This window comes from Oncorhynchus nerka, linkage group LG22 (genome assembly GCF_034236695.1).
Source record: "Oncorhynchus nerka isolate Pitt River linkage group LG22, Oner_Uvic_2.0, whole genome shotgun sequence".
NCBI classification, from domain to species: Eukaryota; Metazoa; Chordata; class Actinopteri; order Salmoniformes; family Salmonidae; genus Oncorhynchus; species Oncorhynchus nerka.
The window spans coordinates 27,945,425-27,965,906 of NC_088417.1; the positions used below are offsets into that span (position 1 = coordinate 27,945,425).

Genomic DNA, 20,482 nt, shown 5'->3' on the forward strand with positions numbered 1-20,482 from the left:
CACTGTCAACTGTGGGACCTTATATAGATATGAGTGTACGTTTCCAATCAATTTAATTTACAACAGGTGGACTCCAAGTTGTTGTAGAAACATCTCAAGGATGATCAATGGAAACAGGATGCACCTGAGCTCAATTTGAGTCTTACAGCAAAGGGTCAGAATACGTACATTTGGTATTGCCGTTTTTATTTTTAATACTTATGCACACATTTCTAAAAGTCTGTTTTTGCCTTGTCATGGGGTATTGTGTGTAGATTTGAGGTAATGTTTGTATTTAAACAATTTTAGGATAAGGCTGTAGCATAACAAAATGTGGAAAAGTCAAGGGGTCTGAATACTTTCTGACGGCACTGTATGTCCTAGGGAGAATCTCAATTGCATACTCCTCACGCCCTCTCCTCACCTCCTCAAAACCCATTGGATGAGAACGCAAGAGGTCCCTCCCCTCATGGATTTTGAGAAAGATGCAATCAGAGGGGACACAAGAAGTAGGCAATTTAGATTCTCCCCAGTCTTGTTCACCAGACACTTCCTTTTTAATTGTGTCCAGGACCGCATCCAAGTAAGTCTGCAGCGCAGAGTGAGGAGTAGCCTTCCACCTAGTGAAATAACATCACTTACCAATGTTAACATAGGCCTGCTATTGGAAGTTGGTATAAAGTGAATAATAACGTTATTTCAACTATTTATTCTCAATGCCCTTTAGTGTTATGTTATGAGCTGATAGTAGATACATTTAAATGTAAGCTTTAACAAAACTGTATATAAATATGTAACATGTCCATCTAAAAAAAGTATTTAAAATTCTTTTGACTGTATTCTTATAATAAAGTCCTTCTGAAGCTCTTTAAGTTGGGATGATGTCATGTAGGCTAGCTTTGAAGGAGAGGCTCCTTCACTAGAGACATCATTGGACTCATTTTTAAATGTGTATGAAAGTTATTAATTTAGAGCAAGTATATTTTGTATTCATTCATCAACATTCAAATCCTTCCATAAACAGTGCTTACTACACTGCTAAAAAAAAGGGAACACTAAAATAACACATCCTACATCTGAATGAAATATTCTTAAATACTTTTTCTTTACATAGTTGAATGTGCTGACAAAATCTCACACAAATGATCAATGGAAATCAAATTGATCAACCCATGGAGGTCTGGATTTGGAGTCACACTCAAAATTAAAGTGGAAAACCACACAACAGGCTGATCCAACTTTGATGTAATGTCCTTAAAACAAGTCAAAATGAGGCTCAGTAGTGTGTATGGCCTCCACGTGCCTGTATGACCTCCCTACAACGCCTGGGCATGCTCCTGATAAGGTGGCGGATGGTCTCCTGAGGGATCTCCTCCCAGACCTGGACTAAAGCATCCGCCAACTCCTGGACAGTCTGTGGTGCAACGTGGTGTTGGTGGATGGAGCGAGACATGATGTCCCAGATGTGCTCAATTGGATTCAGCTCTGGGGAACGGGCGGGCCAGTCCATAGCATCAATGCCTTCCTCTTACAGGAACTGCTGACACACTCCAGCCACATGAGGTCTAGCATTTTCTTGCATTAGGAGGAACTCGGGGCCAACTGCACCAGCATATGGTCTCACAAGGGGTCTGAGGATCTCATCTCAGTACCTAATGGCAGTCAGGCTACCTCTGGCGAGCACATGGAGGGCTGTGCGGCCCCATGAAATGCCACCCCACACCATGACTGACCCACCGCCAAACCGGTCATGCTGGAGGATGTTGCAGGCAGCAGAACGTTCTCCACGGCGTCTCCAGACTCTGTCACATGTGCTCAGTGGGAACCATGCTTTCATCGGTGAAGAGCACAGGGCGAATTTGCCAATCTTGGTGTTCTCTGGCAAATGCCAAACGTCCTGCACGGTGTTGGGCTGTAAGCACAACCCCCACCTGTGGACGTCGGGCCCTCATACCACCCTCATGGAGTCTGTTTCTGACCGTTTGAGCAGACACATGCACATTTGTGGCCTGCTGGAGGTCATTTTGCAGGCCTCTGGCAGTGCTCCTCCTTGCACAAAGGTGGAGGTAGCGGTCCTGCTGCTGGGTTGTTGCCCTCCTATGGCCTCCTCCACGTCTCCTGATGTACTGGCCTGTTTCCTGGTAGCGCCTCCATGCTCTGGACACTACGCTGACAGACACAGCAAACCTTCTTGCCACAGCTCGCATTGATGGTCCATCCTGGATGAGCTGCACTACCTGAGCCACTTGTGTGGGTTGTAGACTCCGTCTCATGCTACCACTAGAGTGAAAGCACCGCCAGCATTCAAAAGTGACCAAAACATAATCCAGGAAGCATAGGAACTGAGAAGTGGTCTGTGGTCACCACCTGCAGAACCACTTCTTTATTGGGGGTGTCTTGCTAATTGCCTATAATTTTCACCTGTTGTCTATTCCATTTGCACAACAGCATGTGAAAATAATTGTCAATCAGTGTTGCTTCCTAAGTGGACAGTTTGATTTCACAGAAGTATGATTGACTTGGAGTTACATTGTGTTGTTTAAGTGTTCCCTTTATTTTTTTGAGCAGTGTATAAGACAGTTAAATTAAAATAAATGTCCAGTAAAAATGTCACTGTTAAAATGTTGTATATAAGTTATACCCAAATAAAGTTGTTGACTTGTCCTATTGTTGTATTTGTGGCAAAAGCATACATTAGAGAAAAAACACTTATAAAACCACACCTCAATCCAAACAGTTTTAAAACTGCTTGCTATTTCCTCAAAGAACATGTCATATTGGCTGAGCTGGCAAATCAGCGGTCCACTCACATCTATATTTTTAATGATGGTATAATTCCATGCCATTCTGTTGTTGGGGTACGCCTACACCATTCCAACACAGAAAAGCGGCGTTTTAACATAATTACCATTTTCTGGAAGAAAAACTATTTCACTCATATTGTAATTAATTATAGGTAATATATTTCATAGAAATCGGGAAAAAAATGGACAGTTACTTTAAGTATTTAAATTGTATTCATTTTTATTGGCTTAATTTTGCATGGTAGGTAACACTTCAGGTGTGCCTGATTATTTAATTGCTCAAGCCAGATAGAGCAACAATGGTGTTTTCAGATTGTTCTATATCAGGGCTCTCCAACCTTCTTCCTGGAGAGCTACCATGCAGTACGTTTTTGCTCCAACCCTAATCTACGGCACCTGATTCTAATAATGACCTGGTTGATCAGATGAATCAGGTTATTTACAACTGGGGTTGGAGTGAACACCTACAGAAGGGTAACTTTCCAGGGACACGGTTGGAGACTCCCTGTGTAGTGTGTCTGTCTGAAAGGCAAGCTTTTGTTTTATCACCTAATACCAATCTATTTTGCGCAATTAAGTATTTCTATTAAGTTGCATCCTCAGTTTGCTTGTATTACATAATTAATGTCCTTTACCCAGATGTATAGTAGCAACTGTTGTCTTCTATAAGATGTAGTGTTTATGTAGAAAATAAATAGTAATGAAACGAACTGTTCTGAGCCAGAACTAGCTGTATTTTTGTGTTGTAAAAACACTTTGGTCTCACAGGGTTAAGTGCTTAAGGCAACGGCCGTACTTGTCACACTAGTATCCAGAAGGGAGGTAGTCTCTCTGTCTTAACGTTAACCTCACACAAGGCACTAAACTAGAAATTCTGCCCTCACCCAAACTCTCTAACTTGTCGACTCTGGTACGCCACGCTCTCCATCAGTAGCCTGTTTTTAATTATTTTTCTGTTTAATTTAATCTAGATGGATCGATACATATTGATTATTGCGTGTGTTCTGCGGGTCGTGCGGTGCTACAGCTCCGGAGAGGTGACTGAGGCGTGTGACGAAATGGCACCGCAACACTTCGTAACCGCACAGCAGAGCCCTGCGCCATTCTCTGTCACCGCTGACCGGTCCAGCTTCAAGGAGGGCGATGAAATCACAGGTGAGAAGTCATGTCATATTTTTCATGCAGTGATCTTGAACACTCACCACTATAGTTTTTATTAATGTTATGGTTTGGCTGTTGCGGGGTTTCTTTTAAAAGTAGAGATGGACTGAATCTCTGTCTCCATTTTCTATGGTGATGCAACTGGTGTTTTAAATCAACTACACACTGTGTTAACAGTCCGGCTCCTGGCAGATTCCACTCCATTCATTGGGTTTATGTTACAAGCCAGAGCAGTTAATGGAAGCAGTCCTCTGGGAGTCTTCACTGTAACAGGTGGAGAGGCCCAGCTCCTCACCTGCAACGGACATCCTGTGAGTCTTTTCCCATAGAGATTGTGTAATTTAATTATGTCTTCCCACATGGCCTATAGCCTGTTTTGCTGTTATGAGAGCTACAGTATTACATAACATTGAAAGGGTTGTTTTTTTTTAAACATCTTATAGCCCTAAATGTATTTGAGATGTAAAACACTCTATTTACAAAGTGATCAAATATCCTGTTCCCACATGGCTCTTCCTGCTACCCCAAACCCACTAGCCTACATTATGTAGTTTGCTCATGAATTATGTTTTGGGCCATTTGACCCCAGGAAGGCAATTTTTTTGGGGGGGTGGGGCATCTGATTGGCCTGGAAATTTTCACATGGGAACTTAATTTGGGAGGATGTGTTTATTACAATCTTTTGGGGGGAAAATCATTATGCTTTCTGTAAGACCCTTACATCGGTGAACCATACATGATGCAGCTATCTTGGTGTCATTATACTCCTAATAGTGATCTAAATATGGATTAGGTCAAGATTCAAATCTTTTTTCATATTGAATAAATTAACTTAAAATAATCTGAATCTCAAGTACCCTTTTAATATATAAATAATTAGATTTTTTAAAATGTTATTCTCTTCAAATTGCTCAAATTTCCAGTGGGCTCTTTCTTTTGAAGATACCAGTTTTAGAGATATAAATTGACATTGGTTGTTAACCACAGCCCTCCTTTAAGATCGCACATTCAGCAAATCACTAGCAGAGGGAGTTCTCTTTTAACCAGTGCTTCCATTAACTGTTGATGGTGCTCATAATTTAGAGGTTGCACCACAAGTCTGAGGTGTGTGTGGAGACCAGGTTAAATTCTGAGACCTAGTAGTAGCAGGGACCTTTAAACAATTTTTATTATTTAATTTAAAAAATAACTCGAGGCTTACTGAATTCCAGTAAGCCTAAAACTGAGCTCTTGTTCATCCACGTTGGTGAAAGATGGACAAAGAATGGGAGCCGGGCAAGTTGAACCTGCTGTGGTTGTCCCATGGAAAGTGTGCTCTCTGTTTTCTTTAGACATGCATCTTTTGGTATATATATTTAATGTTAAATAAATTCATGTTAATGTATTAATGTAAAAAAATGACACCATGTCTATGTAATGTACGATTCATAGGGTCTTACAGGCATGTATAGGTCTAAAATGGCCACTTTCATCATGGTTTGAGACAAATGTAAAAATAATATAAAACATCCTTTCTAGAAAGTCTTCTGGTAATTCTCACATAGAAAGTCTGCAATACCAGACATTTTTAGGCTTTCCTGGTGTGGAATCACCCTGCTGCGTCGGAATAAAGCCTAACTAAATGTTCATGGATCATTTTGTTCCTGTTCCCAGAAGTCTGCAGTTTCTCACACATCAGCATCAGCTAAATTATCCATCCAGGGAACATGGAGGGCCCCCACATCATATGGCTTTAACTCTATCCAATTCAGGTGATTCATCCATCCTGTAGCTCCTGAACCAGAATGTTCAAGTCTTATACCCTCAGATCAATGACTGGAGAACCACCATTGAACATGATTTTTAGTGTAATACTGAGTCTGGGAAAACAGCCCTTGATGCTATTACATTAACTATTTGTTCTGCCAGTGCATCCTTTGTAATAGATTTCTCCACCTTCTGGGTTGGCGTGACAAGTTATCCAGTCACGTTCAGTGGCACTGCTGCAACACCAGCTAACAGCACATCCATACCCATCACCTCGACCACCTCCGCCTCATCTACAGCAGTATTTCCATCGCAATCCTCAGTACGTATGGTGTTGGATAATAGTATTTGAAACATCTGTCTTAATGTATCACAAGTAACTGACTCTCTGACAATATTGCCATATTAGATTTTCAAACGTATATATTTCTAAGCACTTTACATCAGTTGTCCCAAGTGCTTTACAGTAAGATTGATTTTGTTTGCAACAGTTGTCCATCTCGAGTGCTGGATGTGGCAGCAGTAAGGTCTGTTTCAGGCAACCTCTGAACTGTGACCCTGGGGTCAGCCCAGACTGTTACTTCCTATCTGCTATGACCTCTACCAGGGATACAGCCATCCATTTGGAAATGACCGGCCCTTCAGATGGCTACATCGCCATCGGCTTCTCAGATGACCAGATGATGGTAACGCTCACTGCCTTCAACCTGCCCTCATCTAGCCTGGTACTCCTAATGGTCAAACGTGTTTGGCATGACAATGCCTATTAGGAGTTGGCAAGACTGGGCTAGCAGATCTGTAACCAGGCTATCCCTTAAACAATTTTCAAACTAAACTTGTTCCTTCATTTATATAAAAGTAACTGGACTGAATGTCACTACAATTTGAATGAGCAAATTCAACAGATGTGACTGTTCCTCTCATCTTCCCATAAGGGAAATGATGATATCTTTATTTGTGGCCGGGACAGTAACGGGATCATCCAATTGCAACATGCCTATTCAACAGGAAGAAGGCGGCCGGACATAGTTCCTCTGGTATTGTACTACTCTCACGCTCGCTTGTTATTATGACATGAATAGCGTAGGTGTTTACACAAAGCTTAATAGGGTTGGGGTCCATTCCAATGATTGGGACTGAAATTTCAGTTTACTTCCTGACTTGACTGAATCTAAATGGAATTGACCACAACCCTGATGCTTAATAAATCCTAAAACAATCGGTATTGATGCAAATGTTTCTTTGTCATTTTGTAGGGAAATGTTTCTGATGTTAAATCCTCAATGAAGGATGATATCATTAGCTGTTCCTTCACGACTAGGAACCCCATCTCAATTCCGCGATCGGTACGGTCCAGTTCCCCCTACTACCTCATGTTTGCTCACGGACCAACCAGTAATGGTAGAGTATGAGACCAAATCTTACACTAAGGTAGCACCAGTAATGGTAGTGTATGAGGGAAGAGGACATGGTTGTATCCCTCTTCCATTTGATTTTCAGATTACTATAACTGAGATTTGTTATCTAACAAGGAATATGAACTAGTTGGTTCGAACAATGAGTGCTGATTGGCTGAAAGCCGTGGTATATCAGGCTGTATACCACTGGTATGACTTTCACTTCTAATTACATTGGTAACCAGTTTATAATAGCAATAAGGTGCTTTGCGAATATGTCCAATATACAAAGGCTAAGGGCTATCCAAGCCTTGTCGTGCAGAAGACCAGCCTTTAGCCCTGGTACAGTACATTCGGAAAGTATTCAGACCCCTTCCATCACATTTTGTAACGTTACAGCCTAATTCTAAAATGTATATAATTATTTTTCCTTATCAATCTACACACTAACCCATAATAACAGAGCGAAAACAGGTTTTTAGAAATGTTAGCAAATGTATTAAGTAAAAAACATAAGTATTCAGACCCTTTGCTATGAGACTTGAAATTGAGCTCCGGTGCATCCTGTTTCTATTGCTCATCCTTGATGTTTTTGCAACTTGATTGGAGGCCACTTGTGGTAAATTCCGTTGATTGGACATGATTTAGAAAGCAACACACCTGTCTATATAAGGTCCCACAGTTGACAGTGCATGTTGGTGCAAAACCCAAACCATGAGTTCGAAGGAATTGTCCGTCGAGCTCCTAGACAGGATTGTGTCGAGACACAGATCTGGGGAAGGGTACTAAAACATGTCTGCAGCACTGAAGGTCCCCAAGAACAAAGTGGTTGCCATCATTCTGAAATGGAAGAAGTTTGGAACCACCAAGATTCTTCCTAGAGCTGGCCGCCCGGCCAAAACTGAGCAATCGGGGGAGAAGGGCCTTGGTCAGGGAGGTGACCAAGGTACCTATGGTCACTCTGACAGAGCTCTAGAGTTCCTCTGTAGAGATGGGAGAACCTTCCAGAAGGACAACCATCTCTGCAGCACTCCACCAATCAGGCCTTTATTATGGTAGCGTGACCAGACGGAAGCCACTCTTCAGTAAAAGGCAGATAACAGACCACTTGGAGTTTGCCAAAACGCACCTAAAAGACTCAGGCCATGAGAAACAAGATTCTCTAGTGTGATGAAACCAAGATGGAACTCTTTGGACTGAATGCCAAGTGTCACATTGGGGGGGGGGGGACAAATTAATACATTTTAGAGTAAGGCTGGAACCTGAGTCAAGGTGTCTGAATACTTTCCCGAAGGCACATGTACCACAACCCCCTAAGGCCTTATTGCTTAATCATAATATTTTGGGCGTGGTACCGATGACGTCAAGCCAACATGCGACACACATGAATGCTGAACTAAGGTTATCCTATTTCTCTTTTTGGTTGACTTTTACAGGGGAAATTGGGCATCATACAAGCACCTTCCTCAGTGACACTAAGATGGATATTTCAAGACCTCAGGGCATCACCAATGCAATCCAGCCTCCTATTATCAAAGCACATGGTAATGTTACTGTTGTCCTATTGAGCAGACTTTGCATGTATAACCTCAAACGTTATTGTAATATACTGATTATAACTACAGATACTAGTGTATTGATGACTGGTTATCCTGTTGCGCTTCAGGTGCCCTGATGTTGATAGCATGGATGACCACAGGTAGTCTAGGAATGATCACAGCCAGGTATCTCAAAGATGTGGCCAATGGGGAGGAAAGTTTGCACGATGTTTGGTTTCTGGTGAGTTTCTGTTACACTAACATATTGGGTACAGTATAACGGCGTTCGATTGTAATCTCCCGCCTTAGATTGAAATGTCTCGACCCCACTACTATCGAATTGGTACCTTTTACTATAGCATGATTGGCTAAGTGTGTCAAGCGGGCTGTCATGTGTGTTTGCGAGGCCGAGATCCTGGAACTCCCAGTCGCAGATATCTGAAGCTATATTAAGCCAGCACATTGACATCTATCGCATTGGCACATCTAGATAACGTTTTCTTTGCCTATGGGTCAGCATGTGGGCCCTAGGCATGTGAGGTGTGTCGTAGTTATGAGAATACATCTATAATCAAACACTTTGTTTTTATGGCGAGGCACCACACCCTGGTGGGGGGCAGGATAGGATAAAGGAGGCAATTAAGACATGGATTGTGTGCCATTCAGGAGGTGAATGGGTAAGGCAAGTGCCTTTGAACAGGGTATGGTAGTAGATGGCAGGTGCATCGGTGTGTCAAGAACTGCTACACTGCTGGGTTTTTCACGCTCAACAGTTTCCCGTGTGTATCAAGAATGAGCCACCATCCAGACAACTATGGGAAGCATTGTAGTCAACATGGGCCAGCATCCCTGTGGAACACTCAACACTTTGTAAGAGTCCATGCCCCGATGAACTGGGGCCGTTTTGAGACAAAAAGCACAACTCCATATTAGGAAGGTGTACCTAATGTTTGGTATACTTGGTGTAACTTAATCTTTCAATGCAAAATACTAAACACATGTACGTGAAGTGCATTTAAAAAAAATTAAAATGTTATCTAGAATTTAAAAAATTGCCACATCAGTATATTCTCAACGTGTACAAAGATGATCTAATATAACCACACTTTGAATGACTAGATGAGAAATTAGTTGAACAGTCCAACTTTCGGGAAAATGGCAATTAAAGACAACTCTGCCGAATTTAGCCAATCGATCACGTGCGTGTGTGTATGTTATATATATATATATAACCGTCACAACAAAGTTACTACGTAGATATTAGTTTGTAACGTTCTCTATGTAATGGGCTTTTAGATTGTGATTTAATGTAGTGAGCTTTGAAATTATAGATGTCAATTTGAATGTGGTTCAAATTCATAACATTGACAGTATGATAAAACAGAAAAAGAGTTTGCATCAAGTTTGATTTTGTTTTCTAATATTAAAGGACCAATGCAAAATGTAATTTCACCCTGTCCCGCCTTGCCTTAATTTGGCTTGTTGGAAGACTATTTGCATCACGGGAGGATGGTACATTTCTCATTGGAGTTGATAAAGTTTAATAACTCCTGGTCTAGATTGTATTAGGTGGAAAATTCTTAGTACTAAATAATGATGCCACATTATGTCCTCTTGGCTTTTATGTTCGTCAGGTACACGTGTTGCTTATGACACTAACTGTTGCTGCCACCATTATTGCCTTCATTTTGACCTTCTCACATGTTAGAAGGCTGGAGTGGGGTATGTAATCAAACCTCTTTATTGCGCCTATACATTTATTATTAAAACAAACGTCAGTCTTAATAGCCAATTTCTTCTGAATGAAGTTGACTAATGCTGGCTAGCCTACAGTTTTCTTACTCAAACAAACCTACTTCATTATGGAAGGCTCAGATAATTTAAATGGTTACCAGACACTTTATGAGGCCATTGTGTTCATAGGGAGCCCATCCTGTGTTGGGCTGGGTCGTGGTGATTCTGGCCTTCTTCCAGCCGATCGTTGCCATGTTCCGATGTGGACCTCACCATCGCTGGTAAGGGATCTATAATCATACCTCCTGTATGGGCGTTTGCGTATGTGTAATTGTCTATAAACTATGTGCCATATTTTATCAATGTGTTTTTCACAGGCGATTCCTCTTTAATTGGTCGCATGCTTTAAATGCAGTGGCGATAAAAGTTTTAGCTGGTAAGTAATTGTGATCAATATATTTTTATTTGCGTAGTACAAAGTGTTTATTTTCTCAGTCAGTATTTGTCAGATGTTTGTTGCTCTATGGACATGTTAGTAATTGTGTTCACATTTTCTTCCAGTGGTGGCCATATTCACTGGGTTGTCGTTGATTGACAGCTCTGAGGATAAGTGGCTTCTGAAGGTGATGGGTGGTTTTGTTGGCTGGGAGGCAACACTGTACATCCTGCTAGATGTTCACATGCGCTGCAAGTGCAGTGGTGAGCGAAAACAAATATAAATTTTCATTTTGTTAAATTCCGTTTAATGCTATCCACAATACTAGGTTGCTCAATAAAAAATATGACTCTTGGCCTTTGTCTAAAGCTCTGATAGACGATAGGCGACGCATAAGCTTGAATATACAAACTAATACCAGCAACAGCAGTGTACAGGTTTCACTTTTCTTTAAAAATACTACAAACTATAAATTTTCTTTTTTCTAGATAACGAAGAGGGTGCTTCTAAATCGGTAAGCTGAATCACATTTTCAATATACTTACTGTATTAGTGATTTGCTAAGTGATACATTCTTAACTATTCTGTTAAGGTGTGATTTTACTTTTCATTTCTCCCCACAGGCATGCAAGGCTTTGTTACTACTGGTCCTGTTTTTCCTAGGAAATATGGCATTTTTGGTAGCACTACTTGTTGGAATTGCCATGTCATGAAGAGCTGCTGAGCAATGGACAGATTCCTATAATATAGCTCACTTTGACTGTATATTTGAGAATTTTATAACGTTATGCTCTGAGAATCATACCGAAAATGGTTGTGATACCTTGTTTACACTGGATGATAAAACTGTATTTTAAATTGACTTCAACCATAATGTTTAAATTACATTACATGTATATCATTATTAATACTGTCAGTGACTTATAATAAAGTAATTGTTCAAAATGTGTAATAAACAATTGTGCAAACTATGCATTTCCTATTTATCTTCACCAAAGTTACTGGTTAGGCAACGTCCCTCCAACAAGGTGGATGGCAGTATTGAGTCCAAAGATTCATTGTGGTGGATGTCTTGCTAGCACCAACGATGAAGTCGAACAAAAGCAAACGGATTCGAATACTTTTTCGTTCGAAGCCATTTTGTCAAGGATACGAGGCGTGCGCTGAGGTTGCTTTTGTTCTTTTTATTTGAGCTACTTTGTTAAATAATACTCGTATAAATAGGCACGGCATTACATCGCCGAGATATTTCATCTCCACAAAGTTATCGTCCTAATATCGCATGTCCTCTATTCAGAACCTCCAATCTTTTGGTAAGTTAAAGCGCAAATTCTAGCCAGCTAGAAAGGCTGACGTTACTTGCTACTGTCAATTAACGTTAGCAAATGTACATTTAGACCATTCTTGACTTCATGGTACACTTTAGACACGGCTGTTTTGAAAAACAGCTTAATGAAATACGATGGCCCGGTTAAATTATTGTTAGCTAGTTGTATAGTTAAAAGCTGGCGCTAACGTTGGCTGGCCAACTTCCCATGGCAACTGCTGAACTGTTAGCTGCGGTCTGTCATTAACTTACGCGTAAACGTTGGTTAGGGATGTTATCCATGTTTAAGCTTCTATCGTGTTGGGTGTCTAAACGGGGCAAGACGACCAGTCACCTAGTGAACGTTGAATCCAAGCTAGCTAACCATCTAATAGATTACAGTAGCCAGGACGAGAGAAAGTGGTATTTCTAGGTTAAAAAACATTTTTTTAGAGCTATTAACAGTGCATATTTGATATGACACCCGTCACCAAATTTAGCCTTGCATGAGTAGCTAAATAAACGCGTAGGATCTCCCCCCTTCGCTTTTCAGATCCCTTTGCTGATGCAACCAAGGGTGACGATTTACTCCCGGCAGGGACAGAAGATAAAATCCACATAAGGATACAACAACGAAACGGACGCAAGACCCTAACCACTGTTCAAGGGATCGCGGCCGATTACGACAAGAAGAAGCTTGTGAAGGCCTTCAAGAAGGTGATGATGCGGTCTAGACGTATTCAAGTTGTATTTTTTTATGTACAACAATCTTAACTTGCAAGCCCTAGCCTAGTGAAATATTCAACATTAAAGTCTAAGAAAACAAACGAGGAAGCTATATACACTGTCAGTACCAAATGTGCAGAATACTGGAGTATTGAGGTATGTGTAGGCAGGGATTAGCTTGAGGACTTTTTGTTTACATCCATTTGTAATGACAAGCAACACAAAGTGCATGATGCTGAACCGCTTTGGCCTATGGCTATTACCCTTTGCAGAGTGGAAAATCTATTTGCAGCATCAATAGGTCCGTTTTATTCCATAAGCCACCAGTTATCACTGGGGAATTTACTGGGGTCCCCCCCCCACACACACACACACACGAGGATGTAGCTAGCTAGTGCTTGAAAGGGGCTTTGGGCTTGTCCTGCACTGAATGCTAATGGGAAGGTTACTTGGCCACATGCCCCTCTCAACCTCTCCTTGTGTCTTCTATTATTTAACTGGTCATGTTTTCAGATGTCTCTAATTGGAATGTGTTACAAAACAAATACCCAAGACCTTGTGTGTTTACTATTTCAACTTTTCATGCCAATGTCAGCTAATTTACACAAAGCTAATCATGTGATTTACTGGGGTTGTCTCTGCCTGACAGAAATTTGCCTGCAATGGTACTGTGATTGAACACCCTGAGTACGGTGAGGTCATCCAGCTGCAGGGAGACCAGAGAAAAAACATCTGCCAGTTCCTCATGGAGGTAAGCTTCTTTCAGATGTGTGGTTGTTTTACCTACACTTGTTGAATGCACTGATTGTAAGTCTCTCTGGATAAGTAAATGCCTCCAAGTAATCAGATGTTAGATACTTTGCTGCATTTCACACAACTTGGTCACACACATACTCTATAGTACTTAAGCATAGTCTAAAATGAATACTTAACAGAAAACCAATAGAAAAACCAAACTGTAGTGGAGCATTATCAAAGTTGTGACAATGTTTTGATTCTGAGGTAGAACTTCACCTAGAAAGAATCTGGTAAAAAAAAAAACAGGGTTGTCAGTGGTGCAGAAACTTAATGCTGGAATCCTTAAAGGGGTAATTCACCCAAATGATAAAATCATTCATTGGTTTTCTTACCCTGTAAGCAGTCTACGGACAAGGTATGACAGCAATCCAAGATTTGGTTTATTTTCCCTGGCACTGTTTCCACCTGCTAAAGTCATAGGACCGATATTACAATTTTTTGTGTATCACTGTCCAAATCATCTGGAAGTATCGAAAAATCAATTTGTGAAGCTCGGTCATGTATAGATGTTTTTACCATGATGTTTGAAAAATGCTAATATTGGCTTTTTTCCCCACATACTCTTGGCTCTGTAGTCACATCGACTGTAACCTACTGGCTGTTGTTTGTATTGTTAGTGTGTCCTGTGGTCTTACTGTTACTGTGTAGCCTAATTTGTCTACCCCCCACAGATCGGCATTGTCAGGGAGGAGCAGTTGAAGGTCCACGGATTTTAAAGTAATGCTGTTGCTTCAAGACCAGGACCTCATCAGCTTTTAGACTTTTCTGTTATGTATTGACCAATAAAGTTCAGCCGCATGTCTGATGTAAAACTCTGAGGCAATAAAAACACAATGTCACATTTTTTAAAGCGCATAACACAATCTCGCCTCTTATTCACACCTTATCCTCCATCTCTGATCTGATTATAGAAACATGTACAATTGTTGAAAATGTAAATGAACTCCCAATGTCCTGTATGTATGCAACATTACCTTCAGCACACCCAAGCATGCAGTGTTTGCCCATTGTGGCCTGTAACAGATGGGTATTGGGTCTGACAGGAGTCCAGTGTTGGACTGTAACCTGGCCGATGTTTTTCTTAACATCACTGCCCAGTGAAACATCTGCATGTAAAATGGTGCTGTCAGGAAGCGGTCTTATCAGAGGTACAAAATTCCACTGAGCCACTTCCTGTCATCTATGCAATATCCTAGATTATCAGACCTTCTGCACAGCTGTAGAGTAATGGATGGATACTCTTGGTCATGTTATTAGTCAGTCAGAGCTTGATGTGTTGTCTGCTTTTTCTGGATACCCTGGTTAAACCAGATTAAACGCTGCAGCGTTAACCAGCCTATATTGGGGAGTCTGCAGCAGAACAGAAGGGCCCTAGCTGCACTATTAATTTCTACAAATCCCACACGTAGCTAGAGCCACAGGGTAATCAGATTCTGTGTTCGGTGTACGAACAAGCAAAGGAAAAGTGAGTGACTCAATCGATGCCTCCCTGATGTCTCTTCCATGGACAAACCTAACAAGTGCATTGCGTTCATATTTGGCCAAAAAATTTAATCCGTTTAAACTGTATTTATGATATTAGGGAGATCATTGTGTTTTTTTGCCTCAAAGAAAATACTTATCTAAACTATCACTCTCCCAAGATGGAGAACTATGCACAGGTGATCATCTGAATAGGGACCAAGTTGTATGGATTTGGTGATGGGAAGTTAGTGGTAGTGATTGGCGTTTCAGGTCTTTTCAGTGAGCCTGCTTATTTGGCTCTGTTCATCTAAAAGAGCATTTCAATTGGCTCCCAAATGGCTCTTTGTTCAGTAGCGCTTAAAACTACCTCAAACTGATAAAATGGCTAATCTACAAAGTTGCATAATGTGTGTGGACCTGTTAATGTCTCCTCACTGTTTCTCCTGCAGTGAGGAATTACAATCTTCAGAGAATGTTTATATAATTTATGTGCAGATAATTGTCTGGAACACTAAAAGCAGTAGCAACAGTATGCCAAATGAATGGCTTTTTCACAAATGTGATTCACCAAAAAGCCGGTCGTTTACGAACGACCCATCACTTGTTACTTGGTAGTTGTTGAAGACAAATCACTAGCATACTTTGATACTATTGGAATTGGTCATAGCTTGGAACCAAACTGAAATGTTATGTTTGCCTTTTGTTTTACTTCACAACAGAATGTGAGCAGTTTATTTTGGGTTACCAGGCTACCTTTTTTGTGGGGGGGGGGGGGATTTTTGATGTCTGACGTTCAGGATTAAAATCCCAGGGCATTTGATCACTTTTCTCATCTTAATCTCTAGTGCCTAATCTCAATTCCGTCAGTGATATCACATTATGATGTTAGTTAGCTTGATGCCAAAGACTCCGGTGAGCTATAGCCAGGCTATGCTGCTTGCAATTTATGGAGAAAGTATGGTCAAGTGTAATTACCGATTGAACGGTCTATCAATTATGCCCTCTTTTTCTTGTCAAACTATAAATGTAACATCTTGGCAACCTATTCCCTAATTATGGAATAGGGCTGTTAGAATGTGTCATTTTGTTACTACAAACTACAAAGCAATATAATGTGTTTTATTATAGTCTAATTATGGATCTCAGAGATTTGTTGCTAAATGTTTTTTGTTGTAAAAATGCAGTAAGTGCAGTTTGTTTTATGAATATTTGATATGGAAAACCATGCCCTATATATGTAACAAATCCTTCCTTCCTTGCATTTGATATGGAAAACCATGCCCTATATATGTAACAAATCCTCCCTTCCTTGCATTTGATATGGAAAACCATGCCCTATATATGTAACAAATCCTTCCTTCCTTGCATTTGATATGGAAAACCATGCCCTATATATGTAACAAATCCTTCCTTCCTTGCATGACAAAATACTCTGTATTTCCCTTTTATTCATTTAATTTATCATATCAATGACCCTGAACAGTTTTTAATAGCATATTCTCTATATTAACCTTAATACTATAATACAATCAGGTTACAATCTATGTTTGAGTTGCATTATCCCTATTTCCTCTCATATCTACAATTGACCGTGTGACTTGTTATGAGCATACTGTATATGACCCAATGATAATATCTTCTAATGACAAATGTAATTGCACAATACATTGTTTGAATTTGCCATGTTTGTTTGTCAGCACAGTAGTAACCCAACATGAGTCCTAGGTCAAAGCTCTGTGCTGGAAAACCTTGATAGTGCCTGGGTGAAATTGTCCCTTCTGTTTCTCATGTGAATTTCCTTTATTTTTCGGCTTCGGACCAGCGTAACTTCTCACTTAAAATATAGATGTTGTGTTTCATTTTGGTTCACCTCTGGCTCTGTCATACTGTGCATTGGCCTCCATTCTGGAGCTCTAGCCTTTAATCGGGTTACTTCTGGTCTCATCCACAGCCAGTCTCCTGACCGTCCTACAGGGTCAAAACATGCCCATAATCCTCTTAAACAGGCTAGAGGAGGCGTGTGTGGGGGGGCTGTGGTAGGGAATGAATGCTGCCTGCCAGCCAGACCATAAGAGGAAGAGATTCAGGCTGCCCGTGGACAACAACCGCTAACTGTGATGCTGGCTAGACTTCACTCTAGTGCACCTATGAGATGTTGTTTTGTGCAAATTTGAAGCGGAGGCTTACTTTAAATACAGAAAATTCTAAAGGACATTTGTCCACTCCTTTGAAATTTACTACAAGAGAGTATTTATTTTTCCACAAACGCCATCTCATTAACAGACAAGCATAGTTTAGGTTCCTCTCTATACTTTACAACAGGGGTTTTATGTCTACTTTCTGATAACAGAGACACTGGCTCAATGACATATATACCGAGGAACATCCAGAAAGTATATACTTTAACTATTTTTTTAGGGGTACTCTATCAGAAGACACTCCCCATCAGTAGCTATTTTGGAATTCCATTGTCTCTTAACCACCACCAGCTGTGGTGTCTGTCGACTTGTTGTGCCTGCCAGACAGTTAAGTCAGGGTGAGATTCACTCCTTTCAGTCTGTCTGTGAGTCGTCTCTCTCGTCAGACTCGGGGCATCCTGCACAGTGCCTGTGAGAAGAGACTAGTCAGTGAGCTAATAATCGTCATCAGTTGAGTTGTGAGAACGCAGCAGCAGGAACAGACGGTGGAGGGAGTGTTGCCTCGGAGCCTCAGGCAACCCACCGTCCTCCCTGTGACACTCTATTAATTCACCCTAGAAGACGACAGAGAAATGGGCAAAGTTAATGATGGATGTCTTATAGTCCTCACCAGGCACTTGTTCTCTCTCTCTCTCTCTTCCATACGTACTATTAATGACAACAACATTTATGTCAGAATGCAAGATGCCTCAATTGAATTTTGCCTTTTTATTGTAAGCGATTGAATTAAACTTGCATTTAACAGCAATTAAAATTGAGATTGTGTTGAGATATTTCAGACAAAAAGGTGCTGAATGCTAATGCATATGCATATATGCATTTGGTAGAGGTGTCAACCACATGTAAAACAACACAATTATTGGGTACTAGATTTGGCAGTCAATAGCATCTAGTGTTTTGTCAGATATTTGCTAGAGGCAAATGCAGATGTTTTTTGTTTTTTTACTTGATTGATTTGAACACCCTCCTAATATCACATTCCTTGCCTCCTGAACATTTCACGCATTTCAGTCCATTTCATTGCAGATGCATAAGCCTACACATGATCGGGGTTATCAACAAAAAGTATAATTAATCAAAAGCATGTGCACTGAAAAAGATCAAACCTACGATGATTTGTTTGTGTATTACTACCTCAAAATGTTGTGCCAGACTCTAGAGAGAAAAAAAACATTTTCAACTCCTGCTGTTAGATGTCCTGTAAATCAGTTTCTCAGGCTAAGTCGTCATGCTCATGCCAACTGTATGTATAGGCTGTGACCACCAGAGGGAGTAAGGGAAAGTTTATGTCACTTCTTACCTTAGCCTGGATTGGTCCTTTAGTAAGTTGGCATTGTTAACATTACTCTTCATCAACAGATGCCAGAGAGACAGAAGTGAGAAAACAAAAGAAAACAGCCCATACGTCTCTATTTCCTCTTTATTTCATTCCTCTCCTTTCATCCAATATTTCTTTATGTGTTTGGTTATTGCACATCTGTGCATTTATTTTGTAGCCCCTGGGGTTATTCTCTAAAATCTTAAGCCTATACCATCTGTCTGTTCAAGCAATTAGTCTGTGATGCTGTTTATCAGAAGCGTCATCAAATGTGTGTTGCAAATGAGTCCTGTAGCTATTCCACATTATCATCTTTGTAGTAATCCATTTTATTTCACAGACAGACAGTAAAACCACTTAAGCCTAGTGGGCCTTTGATAAAGTTAATATTACCTCAATCCTGCTCCCTTGAGGAGACTACCGGCTCTAGACATCAATATTGTACTTAATAATTTATGCAATCACCAGACTCAGGTGCATCTGTAATTGATGCTCCTCACATCTGGAGTGTGGCTGTGTAACCCTGTGATCATAACAGCTGTTCAGGTAACCAACAGAATGCTATCAGGCTGACAAACACTCAGTGTGGATGTGTCAGCTAGTGTTATGTGCTATGTTCTATTGTTTGGACATTATGATGTTTGTTCTATTGTTTGCATGGAGTTTTGCTAAACTATAACCTAAGCCATCCATCATTCAGTATTCAGTAAGCCTATTCACTAGTTTGAAGGTAGTGAGATTGTTGACAACTTGGCTAAATCCAATGACGTCAGCCTATAGATGCAAATTCACTGTATGTGCAACATCAAATGAACACCAAAGCTATATTACGTGGCTATATGTACAAGCTAAGAATGTAGCTCCTAGACCTGTTACTGTGCATGTTCTGTGCCAGGCTGGCTGATTTAAAGTTTACATTTACATTTAAGTCATTTAGCAGACGCTCTTATCCAGAGCGACTTACAAACACCAGTTTATCATTATTTATGGGTATAACGTGCAATGTTGAGAAAGAGAACTCTCAGCAGAACACATCTGGCGCAAATAAATCTCATGGTATTACTGGATACGTGCTGGTTCAGGTTCAGTACCAGTGGTTTGCATTTGGCTCTGAGTCAAACAACTCCTGTCTAGTTGAATTTATTTACTTGTCATGTCTCTTGCTCCCACCAGATGGCGATGTTTAATTGATAAGCATTAGCATCATCTCACACATTTTTATTTGTAGGAGACAACTTCCTCTAAAGCATTTTCACCTGTTTATGGATGGTGTTGCCTTTTATCATATACGTTTATAGCTTATATTTCCATATGTACCACAAATGAATGATTGAACAAATAAATTACTTTTTTTTTACATCATTGATTAAACAGTATTCCCCAAGTGTGTGTGTGTGTGTGTTACAGCACAGAATGGATAATGTGTGTGCGCGCCCACTTGAGGAGCTGTGCCAAGACACATAAAGTGATAGTCAGTAGAGACACAGTGGTAGTGACACTACTGAGGGAGCCAATGCAGGCAAGCAGCCTCTGCAGCTAATAGCACTAAAGATCCCCAATTAAAAGTGGAGACAGGGGACTAGGTGTTTTCATTGGCCCGTGAACACTGCTGCGGTCGCTGCCAGAGAATGGTTGGGTTCGGTTATGTTGCAATATGTTCCTCTGAGCATTCCATTTAAGAGATGAGAAGTAAAGTAGGCCTGTGAAGAATATTTTGTGTGTATGTACATTAGGCAAACTGACCTATCGCTCTCTCTCTCTCGACAGACAATGTAGGCTGCCTGAATCTGAAATTAGGAAGAAGAAACACCGTTTGGCATTATTACCTTAGTCCACTTGTTGTGGCAGCTGTGAGGTGTGGTTTTCAGATGTCCCTC

General features: G+C 40.6%; 1 protein-coding gene and 1 pseudogene across 1 annotated transcript; both read left to right on the plus strand.

The window, feature by feature from the left end:
* The first annotated feature begins 3,202 nt into the window (after nt 1-3,202).
* LOC115104590 (putative ferric-chelate reductase 1) lies at nt 3,203-11,766 on the plus strand (annotated as a pseudogene).
* Nucleotides 11,767-11,909: 143 nt separating this feature from the next.
* Nucleotides 11,910-14,475, plus strand: eif1b (eukaryotic translation initiation factor 1B). Its single transcript, XM_029626629.2, has 4 exons — nt 11,910-12,108; nt 12,655-12,818; nt 13,477-13,578; nt 14,297-14,475. Exons 1-4 carry the CDS (start codon nt 12,078-12,080, stop codon nt 14,339-14,341), a joined length of 342 nt encoding a protein of 113 aa, XP_029482489.1. The 5' UTR covers nt 11,910-12,077; the 3' UTR covers nt 14,342-14,475.
* The last annotated feature ends 6,007 nt before the right edge of the window (nt 14,476-20,482 follow it).